At 39.2% G+C, this 10,832-nt stretch overlaps 1 protein-coding gene across 1 annotated transcript in view; it reads right to left on the minus strand.

Annotated features, from left to right (window-relative positions):
• Positions 1 to 6,649, minus strand: part of uba7 (ubiquitin-like modifier activating enzyme 7) — a 32,432-nt gene extending 25,783 nt beyond the window's left edge. The window contains exons 1-15 of the mRNA XM_056388297.1: positions 6,354 to 6,649; positions 6,094 to 6,262; positions 5,407 to 5,541; positions 5,052 to 5,158; positions 4,868 to 4,958; positions 4,448 to 4,580; positions 4,172 to 4,269; positions 3,930 to 4,079; positions 3,592 to 3,756; positions 3,303 to 3,407; positions 3,092 to 3,172; positions 2,434 to 2,589; positions 1,608 to 1,773; positions 1,297 to 1,493; positions 744 to 808 (exon numbers count right to left, since the gene is read on the minus strand). Coding sequence (XP_056244272.1) covers positions 744 to 808; positions 1,297 to 1,493; positions 1,608 to 1,773; positions 2,434 to 2,589; positions 3,092 to 3,172; positions 3,303 to 3,407; positions 3,592 to 3,756; positions 3,930 to 4,079; positions 4,172 to 4,269; positions 4,448 to 4,580; positions 4,868 to 4,958; positions 5,052 to 5,158; positions 5,407 to 5,541; positions 6,094 to 6,262; positions 6,354 to 6,400 — 1,865 coding nt within the window. The 5' untranslated portion in view covers positions 6,401 to 6,649. The remainder of the gene's footprint in view (positions 1 to 743; positions 809 to 1,296; positions 1,494 to 1,607; positions 1,774 to 2,433; positions 2,590 to 3,091; positions 3,173 to 3,302; positions 3,408 to 3,591; positions 3,757 to 3,929; positions 4,080 to 4,171; positions 4,270 to 4,447; positions 4,581 to 4,867; positions 4,959 to 5,051; positions 5,159 to 5,406; positions 5,542 to 6,093; positions 6,263 to 6,353) is intronic.
• Positions 6,650 to 10,832: the final 4,183 nt, after the last annotated feature.

A 10,832-nucleotide genomic window follows, 5' to 3' on the forward strand; every position in this document is an offset into this window, starting at 1 on the left:
TTGCTGCTCTAGTCACATTTTTTTTAAAAGACACAACAAAGGGTACAAGTACTTTACAATGAAGGGAGATTATATCAGATCTCCCCAAAACAACCAGAGAGACATGTCAAAACATGGCTGGATTAGAAAGGCTCCGAGGCTCAAAGCTCAGACACAGTTTGGGACTGGAAGGTCATTTTACTGGTGTGCTGTCACATTACAATTAGGTCAATTCTTTATGGTTAGTTCGGTGATTTTCAAACACATTTTTAGTTTCATCTCAAATAAATATAAATATTACCAGTACAGTCACTTGAAAAGCTCTTTGACATGATATAGTGCATTTTCTGCATTAATCTAATCTGTTTTCTCTTCAGTAGATATTTCTAAACCAGAAAGTCTTCTAATAAGCCGAGAGACTTAATCCATTATTTGGAGAAAATAGTGTAAGAGCTTCTGTGAAAGATACATTACAGAGTACAGCCTTGGCAAGACACACTGTTTATGTTATTTTTACAAGAGGTTTACTGCTTAAAGCCAACCACATGTTTTCCTCTTAATAAAACAAAATAATGAGCTTGAACCACTTCATTAGCGTGTAGGTTTGCTGGAATGCTCTGTAAGAGAGCGGAAAAGCATCGTAAAACGAGCCACTAGTGGTTATTATGTGACAGCAGGTTGGTGTGCGTAGTTTCTCACATTTGTTGCAGGCAACATTTGTTGTGGAAAAAGAGAAATCACATGAGGATGGCATTAATTCTTACCTCAGGAAGAGATTCAAGTTTTCAGGTGTTTGTTTAAACAGTCCTTCAAACTGGTCTCTGGCCCACTGAAGGAATAATAATGGCAAGTTAGTGTAAAGAAATCAGAATGTATGTCGCTATAAATAATATAATCTGTAAAATGGTGACTTTTCATGCTGTGAAATATTACACTGAGTGATCAGAAAAACAGAAAAACATGTAGACCATAATAACACAAAATAGCAATCCAGAAATATATTTTATTTATATTTTCTAATTTTCTAATAAAGACAGTGTCAGAGGTGTGGATTGGTGGTGGCTGTATGAATAGCAATGCTGTTCTGTCATTCAGTTGAGCCACCACTTTGGTCCAGACTAAAATATCTCCACAACTATCAGATCCATTGCCATGATATTTTGTTCAAACATTCATGGTCCCCAGAGGATGGCTCATATGACTTTGGACATTCACTGACTTTTTCTCTAGCGCCTCCTCTACCTCTGCAATTCATCTGTTTTACGGCTAGGGTGAACACAAAGTTTAATTAGACTGAAGTCTAGGTCTACATCCAACCTGTAGAGTGTGCTCGATGCGGTGAGGGAAGTTCTTGAGAGTGCAGAGTGGGATGGCATTAACAGAACTGGATTTGGCAGGTCCATAAGACTCTGTGAGGTGAGGCACCACCACCAGAGTATGACCTTGGCTTCCTAGAGTTCCTCCCTCCAGCAGCGGCTTCTGGTGTTGAATGCAGCGTCCATCGAGATAGACCCCTGTGCAGCAAAAAGAGGCGTTAAACGTCAAATATGCAATATGTAAACGTATTATCACTGTCGTAATGAGAACTTAATATAATGATACAACAACGACGGAGTAAGTGTCCTCACTGGCTTCCACGTTATCAAGGGCTGCAGCCACTCCATCGAGGCCATTGAAGAAGTCAGACCCATACACTCCTTCACTGTCAGGGTCCAGACGATTCTGGTGAGCGCTGATTTTCATCTGTGGGTTCATCTCTCTCACTGCTTTGGCTGCAATGTCCGATTTTGGTTTCTGTTCATGTACAAGTGAGAAGATGGGAGGTGTGTCTGGGAGATAATATATGTGAGCAATGTAGGTAAGATCAGACACAAACAATGGTGGGGATGGCAGGTGGAGGGAGAATTAAAATGTTATTTTATATAAAGTTAATATCCAGATTTGTTATTGTGTCTTTCTATGAAACTATTCCAAGAAATCAGAAAAAGGTAATGCCTAATGAGGTCCTTGGTCGTTAATGATTCATACAGTATATTTTTACTGTACTGTCAGAACACACTATTCTGAGTGCCTACTCTTCTTTTATAACTTATATAACAGTAAGAATCCGCACATTTCTCTTCAGAAATTCAGAGCATTTGAAGGGTTTCGTCAACATACCCACTAACTGCACTGAACCGTGTTACATAAGTTGTTTAGACATTGGGAGACAAGAGAGATCAGCTGCCCGATATAGTCCTAAAGTAAACAACTACAGAACAAGACAGCCAAAAATGACGGAAACGTGGAATCTATGTGTAGTCTGACCCAAGCCATCTCAGACCATCGCAGTAGTACAGCCCCTCGACCCCTCCACCTAGCCGGGTCAAACAAGAGCCAGTGAGTTATGATGGCATGTGAGAGTGTTCACTACAGGGAGGAGGTTGTGATCCGCTGTGCTGCTTGTTTTCTCACCCCAATATCCTGAGACCTGAACAGGAACTGGCGGTTCAAGTTGGATTTTTCTATGAAGTCCATGTCTGTTACAGTGATTTGCCCTTCGTCTCCTGCACCGAGGCCAATGAGGGCAAAGTTCTTCAGAAGCTCGCAGCCAATAGCACCAGCTCCAACCTTGAAATAAGAGCAGAATAGAGGGAGAATCAGAAGAAAAGTATAATATAATCATATTGTGTAAGTGAATTTCACCAAATGTCAACACTTGTCAAAATGTTTAAAGTGTTCTCATTTCTCTTATACACTGCAGCAACTAGAAAGTAATCTAGGCTTGCACGTCACTTGTTTCCCTCCCTGATACTCCACTCTGTGTGGTGTTTTTACAGTGGTAAGAAAAACAAATGCATGCGCTCTCTCTGTGTCAAACACACACACACACAGCCAGTAAACAACAGTAAAAATAACACAGCTAAAGGAAACAGAGAAAGGCTTGGCACTGCTGAACGGCCCCTGCGGACCACAAGGTCAACACTGGCAGGAAATGCCACCTGAATCACAGCCGTTTCCTGCATGTGCCATCATTAACACCAGACAAGATCAAAAGAAAACACAGATGGAGCGCCTTCCTTTCCAGTGCAAAGTGTGCCCCCTGCTGGACAAATGTTAAACCTGCCCTCACCAGGAAATACTTCTGCCTCTCGAGCTCCTCCTGGAAGGCGGACCCAAACACAGCAATCTGTCCATCATACCTTGTGCCTTTCTGTCAGAAAAGAAAAGAAAAGAAAAGAAAAGTAAGCTGAGTTAGACCTGAATCTGGTTCATATGAGTCTGATGGACCGCTCTTGTTTGATACATGTGAAATGTTGAAATTGAGCAATCTTTTAACTCACTGCTGAAAAAGAGCTCTCTGTCGGTTGACTCTCCGCTTGAGGGAGGCACTCCAGTGCATCAAAATATAGCCACTGCTGAAGAGGCGTAAATTTCCCACTACATGCCTGCAGGAACATTATAGAGTGCACAGAGCAAAGTTCAATCAGCTACGTATATACAACACTTCCACGCAGTAAATGCTAAGTTATGTATATATAATATATACAATGTTATAATAGTAGTGTTAACATGCTTCAACAAAAACCAGAGGATGAAACTAATGTTACAGGCATTGACCTTTGACCTCACCTTAATTACTTCCTGGGCAGCAAGGCCTCCAATGAAAGCATTGATAGGAGCCAAGTCACCCTGGGCTGTGTAGGACAGGTTTCTCACAGCAACTTCATCCAGTTGTTCCAGCTCTGCGACTGTATTCAGCTCTCTCACTATGGCAACCAGGGCATCTGCATCTGACTACATGGGATGTGAGGGGGAAACGATCCTCTAAATAATCATTTAATTATCCCATTACAGCATCACAGCCTGATTAATGTTCATTACTTATTTTATTTTTAACTTGGCATATGATTTGTTTTGTAAAAACGAATTGAATTATTGGATGTAATATCCTGTACATCTTCACTGACCTGAGACCGAATACCAGGGAGTCGCCGTTCTTTCTTCACAAAGCTATGGAGAGCTTGGAAAGCCAAGTGCAGGGTCTCATGCCGCGCTATTTTTCCAAAGTCATTCATACGCAGGAGTTTGTGATCCAACAGAGCCTCACTTAGTGGTTTCTGCAATTTATGTTGCAATTATTTTATTAACAGTGTGTGCACTTTTTCAAGAGTGAAAACTGAGAAAGTTCAAACAAAATTTCAATACTTACAAAATTTAGCTTGCGAGGCTGTTTAACCTCAGTCACCACTCCACTACGTTCATACTCGGAAAAGGCTGAGGTGTCACAAATGCTGAAGGAGTAAGGGCCTGTCGATGGAAGCAACATACAAATGAAATATTCTCATGACAATTTTTAACCTCATGGTCATAGGAAAGGTTGAAAATGTTGAGTGCCATGTGGAGGGCTAGAGTGCAACTCATCACTATGTAGTGTGTTGGAAGAGCAGAGGACAGAAACCAGTCGTCATAGTAAGGTAACACTAACTGCAGACTGTGATCTTCACAGGGCCGATGCTGTTGAGCTCCGTCATGCCTTGGACTTCAGAGAAACAAACATGAGTGCCATCTGAAAATCCATGCTTCTGGTCATCTGTGCAGACCACCACTCCAGGATTATCCTAAAATAAAGACAACGTTGATGACATTTAAATCTGAGAGAAACATTCTAGTAATAATGTTCATGTAAGCTCATTCCCTGCACCTTTAAGAAAACGTGTAACAGACAGTTGGGATTGGGAATCATTTATTTTTTTATGTACTTCCTGTGCTTTTTTTGGATTTCCTTTATAGTGCAAAGACATGCAGATGCAAAATACACCTAAGTTGTCTATAGTTATGAATATTGGATGGATGGATGCATTAGAAAGGATCTTAATAGGCCACTTACATGAAACAAGGGCATTACCTTAGTGACGGATTGTACCATTGCCGATACAGGAACCTCTCCATTCTGATCCAAGACTACAAACTCCTCTCCAAAGTCACAGAACAACTGACTGCAAATGAACCACACAGTTTTCACTTCTTGCTTCTCTGCATTATTGAGTACATCCTGTCAATTTCTGATAGTTTTTTTCTTGCCCACTTACCCACAGAGTCCTCTGCTGTCTGCCACAATGAACTTTATTCCATCTTTATGGCAGAATTCACCGAAACGCCTCTGATCATCCAGTGAGGAGTCAGTGAGGACCACCACCTGCGAAGTGACAGTAACCATCCACTCAGAAAAGTATTTTGCTTGTTGTTGCTTTATTTGGATATTTGAGCTTCACTGTGCAGAATGATGTGTGTGCAGAGTTTGACACTAGAAGGCTGTTTTCACATTCATCTGCTGAAGCGAGAAAATTTCTGTTTCGTACGAGCAGCAGGAGTCGATGTAATTTAAAGAATTTTAAACTGGTTAACTTAACTTTTTTAAAAACTTTTTGAACATTAATAAAGTACCTGAAATTGCCGAAGCAGGTTCTCATCCAGCGGTCCAGTGTGTGCTGACACTTGCACATGTGGGTTCAAGGCTGACAGCTGTTGTAGGGAACATGTGGCTCTGTTCTGACCGAGGTGGGACTCCTTCAGGAAAAACTGGTGGGAAAATGCAATCATGAGTAGACCTGCTTCCTTGTTCTGGAGCTTTTGACTGTATCACAACGCCTTCATCTGCACATCGGAGTTTGCTCACTTGTCAAGAAATGGTAGAAATTTCCCACCTCTTTAATCTTTTGTCAACAGCTGCTTCCAAGGGCAAGAATAAACCACCAAACTCAAAGTTACAGGCTGTTTGATAGAATCTCTTTATCATAATTTTTTGGTGGGAGTGGAGTGAACGTAAGTGATAGTGAAAGTAAGTAAGTATGTCTCAAAAAGCATTTTACAATCACCAATAAACTCAATGTAAATCATCTCCTTTTCCATATGTAAACCGAAAGTGATTAACATTTATGATGAGCAATATGTGCAATTTAGACATTTGATTTATTACTTATGTAGCAGCTGAAGTGAGATTTAAATAGTTAAATATCAAGGTCTTTTAAAAAAAAAAAAAATGTAACAATGTGTTATTATTGTCATAAAATTATCTAAAATCAGACAACAATTAAATAGATCATAAACTGATCAACACCCCAGAGTCAGCACCTGTGAGGACAGGTTGATCCACTGTGTGTGACCTTCGTCCTGGACCGTGACAGACTTGACCCCGGACAGGATCACATTCTTGGCTATTTCTACTCCAAGACCACGCATTCCCGCTATGAGGACGTTGGCTGTGCCCATCCGCTGCATCGCCTCACGCCCCAGGACATACCTGTGCAGATGGGGGACAAGGTGAAACTGTGGTACCAGCAGTCTGTACAGTTAAACTTCCCCCTTCACCAGTATGTGCCGGTCGTACTTACAGCTGTCTGGAGTAGAATCCCTCATCGATCACTCCGGGTTCTGACATGTTGCACTTTGCAGTTAACAGGTTCCTATATGAACTGACCGATTTGAAGTGAAGAGGCTCGGCTGAACTGACACCTTACAACAGAGAACAAACAGGAAGAACCAGAAAGAGAAAGTGAATCGGTAACGGCAAATCCTGAAATGACTGCTTTAAATGAAATGAATGTATTTCACTTTCGTTTCTGATAATCCTCAGCAAGGTTTTTCATTGTTCTAAGAAATGTTGTCTGGTCTGGCCACCAGAGGGCGACGCGGGACTGTTCACTGTTTCCCGACTGCTCATGTGGGAAAAAAAAAAGGAATATTAAAGTTTACATTCCCTGTTTTTGAATGTGGGTTTGAAGGTGGAATTGGGAGATTTGAGAGTGAAACTTTACCTTAAATGTATTCATTTGCTCATTGAGATCCAAGTTATTGTCAGCTAATACCTGATGTTGCAGCAGAAACTTTGAAAAATTGGCCTTCCATAATAACTTTCACTCCCTTTCCACTCAAAAATGCAATCTGCGTATTGTTATTTCACTTGGATGTTTGACCTCACAGTGCAGAATGATGTATGTGCAGAGTTTGTCTCACAGTCATCTGCTGGAGAGGGAGATTTCTCAGTGCTCACTTTAAATCTGAATTTAAGACATGTATGTACGAGCAGGATTTGACAGATCACAGCTGGTTTGGCAGCCTGTCATAGGCCAAGATGCAACTTACTCAAGTGTTGTGGAAACACCCAGTGAAATATAGGAGATGTCTTGGAGCAGTGTACACTTTTGAAATGAGCTAAATTAGCATATTCATACATTATGCATTTTTCAATGTGGAACACGTATGACATGTGATTTGTTTAATTTGTTAACTTTTTGTGGAAAAACCATACCAGTCAGAAATTATTATTCAAATCGTTTTTTTTATCAGTGTTGGGGAAGCTACTTAACTAAAGCTACTTAGAAAAAGTAGTTCAAACTACTTTGTTAAAAGAAAAAGAATTATGTACATGTGATATGAAATTATAACACAATATAATCCAAAAAAAGTCACATGCCAACAAAAAATGCCACTCAGTTGAGGTCACTGCAAAAACTGCACACTTGTTTACACGACATAACAGAAACCAAAAAGCTAGAATACCTCACTATTCATGGGAAAGTGCTGGAACGTCAGCTTTGGTTTTGTATAAAATAACGAGTTTCAAGTTTGGCCGTGGTGACTCTTCCTCAGGCTGAGATTCAGGAGGTTTATTCATGATGACGTTGTAGCTGTGTGTGACCACTGAGCAACGCATGGCTATGGTTTCTGCATACGCATTACACAAGGGACAAGTCTGTGGTGCGGACTTCCTGACAAATGCATTGCCGGAGTATATCCTCACAGTCGTCAGGATGAATGAAAAAGGGGGGCAGGGCTGGTTAAAGGAGGTTCAATTACAGTAGAGAAGTAAACAAGAATTAAAAAATAAAAAATAATTCCTCTCCTTTGATGGCTGCAAATTGTTTCAGTTAGCTACACAAAAAAAAATCCCCCCAAAAGTAATTTAACTACTTGATTAACTATGCACATATGAATCTATTTGAACTACCAGCAAGTTACTGCAAAATGTAAATAAGTAACTATGTAGTTCACTACTCCCCAACACTGGTATTTATATATGCCATAAATCATGCCTGGAGGGGATCTTTAAAATTTCCATGGAGACAATAACAAAGATACACCCTCATATTGCTTAATGTCTGTGTCATTAATTTCAACAATCTCAGTCTGGTGAGGAGTCAAAAGAACTCATTTAGATGAAAGTAGTGCATGCTTAGGAGTGACCAGACATGATTCATTATTATGTATCAAGTAGAGTCAGGAAGATGGCCAACCACTAAGCTCATTGTGGTGTGTGAAGGAGGAACAGACTAATTCAGGGGCTAAAAAAGAACCTGAAATCAGCGTCAATGTCCGTGTGATGGTGAAAATTACTGCAATACACCATATAATATAAACAATTTTGTGTAATCTTATGTTGTAATCTTACTGTCACTGTCATGCATGGTTTTTCCAACAATTGTTTGTTTATCTCCTTCCTCTTTCTGTCTTTGCTTTCTTTGATTCTCGTCATCCATCTACTATAGCTCCAAATGCAGGCGTATTCAAGCAGGATACAGTGTTAGGTAATATGTACCTCTCAATATGAAATGGTGATCAGTGTTTCTTCACTGTCTTTATGAGGTGTGTAAATGTGTAAATATAAGAATCAGCTGGATTTAACCAAAACTGAAAAGTTTCCACAATTCTATTTACTTTTTCACACTACAAGAAATGTTTAACAAAGAGTATGGCTAATAACCAGTAGATAATATAGTGTATTATCAAACATAATCAGAAATGTTATGGTTTTCTTTTTTTAAATTATGTATGTTTTCGTAGACTGGAGAAGCCATCATTTTGCATTGTCTTGCGTGAATTTAATACTTAGGATGATCACCATATATTGCATATATAACATATGTGTTTGGTACACATTCATACATGAACTTCTAAACACATCCTTAAACATGAAACCTGACTAGAAATTGATCTAGACTAGAAGTTTTGGCCGCTCACAAAACTGGTTGGAGTTGGAAAAAATAACCATCTTATATTATTTTATTTTAAAACCTTCCCTGGGAATTTCAAACTCAGACATGACTGCATCTCTGGAGATTCTCCTGTTAATAGCGGCACAAAATATCCCATGTATGGACCTGATCTAAGCTGCATAGTGTCCTGCATGTTATGGTTGTTTGGTCCCTGACTCCCTGTCTAATGAGTCAATGTGTTAACACAGGGGCAGACAGAAACTGGATGTGATGACCTTAACACACTGTTTGTTTAGTCATGTCATACCTACAGCCTCAGTCCACCAAGTCCTTGTCAAGCTCCAATCAAAACAGCTTTCTCAGTGCCATGCATTTTTTTTTTTTTCCTGCAGTACTTATCAAACTTTATCTCTGTTACATTAAGATTAATAACACTGGATCCATATGGTTTGAGGTTTGGAGCAGTGAAACTGCATTTTTCTTTGGAGGAATATTGTAATGCAGATTTTTCAAACAGTCTGTGATTTCTGAACTTTGGATTCAGTCAGTAGATGTTTAACTTCTCGATCTATAATGCTTCATTTTGTCAGTGATCGCATTTCTATTTAGACACTGTATGATGATCGTAATAAAGTTATAATAATATAATTGCCATATCCAGCAGTGTCAACTTATTTAACCCTTCCTTTATGGCAGTCGTATGTTTTATTACTTTCTTTATTATTACTATTGTTGGCGATTTATTGTTAAGGTCACAAAAGAGTGGGTCTGACTGGAGAGTGAAGACATTCTTTTCATATCTTCCTGGATGGAGTTGCCTATATAGAGTAACTTCATCTCTCATCTGAAAGCAATGCATTTTTGGCAAAAATCCTACAGGCGTAGATAGAACAAGACTATTTTTCAAATGGTGAGAGAGTTTTTCCACAAACTTTGACACAATAGTGCCTGAGTGGAAAGGGGCTGCAGATGGTGATCTGATATGACTCTTGGGAAGGAAACGATGAGGATATTTTTGAGATGGTCACATTTCGCAACTATTTAACACATCCTTGTTGCGGGCGCGGCTTGACAGTGGCTGCACCCACTTGGGGAATATTAGAGTCAAAGTCAGAGTGACGACGTCATTTCTGGTCTTCAACCTTCAAAATAAAGCTAAAATCTATTACTAATGAGAATCTTGCAGCGTTTCCTGCGTGGGTTTATCACAAGCAGGTGACACTGTTGAATGTGTGAATGTGTGAAGTGGTATTACAGTGGGTGTTGCAAAAAATGATAAAAACAACAACAAAATAAACTATAAGAGACAAAAGGAAAAAAAAGACGTATATATATTAGCTCATGCAATGGCACAATATTGGGGACAATTTGAATTAATATGCATCTTATTTATTTAATATAACAGTTCTACTCAAATTCAAGGATATTTCATTTCAGTTGATTTTTTTCAAGAAACTTGATTTTAAATGTTATTTTGTGAACTACATAGTGTTATTGTAAAATTTCTGTTTATTTGTTATAGTATTACTTTAGCACACATACATTTGGACAATGATCTAATTGTGTGGGACTATGGCCTATAATGTAATAATCTTATCATACTGTGAGAAGTTCTGTGAAGCAATTTGGATAGTCAGATTCTTATCCATCATGCATTATCATCAGAGAGCCATCTGACCGGTCTCAATCATTCTGCAGCATGACAACAACATCACAGAGTCGCCCTGGGATTAAATAAAGAGACAGATGCAGCTGAGTCAACTGTTTGTGTCATTTTTTTCGAAAAGCCCCTCTCGTACAAGACATATAATATATAAAGCTCTTAAATGTATATTATTTTGTTGTGTCCATTATTTTAAATAGCCTAGACTAATTATT

The sequence above is a fragment of the Seriola aureovittata genome, chromosome 2 (assembly GCF_021018895.1).
Source record: "Seriola aureovittata isolate HTS-2021-v1 ecotype China chromosome 2, ASM2101889v1, whole genome shotgun sequence".
NCBI lineage: Eukaryota > Metazoa > Chordata > Actinopteri > Carangiformes > Carangidae > Seriola > Seriola aureovittata.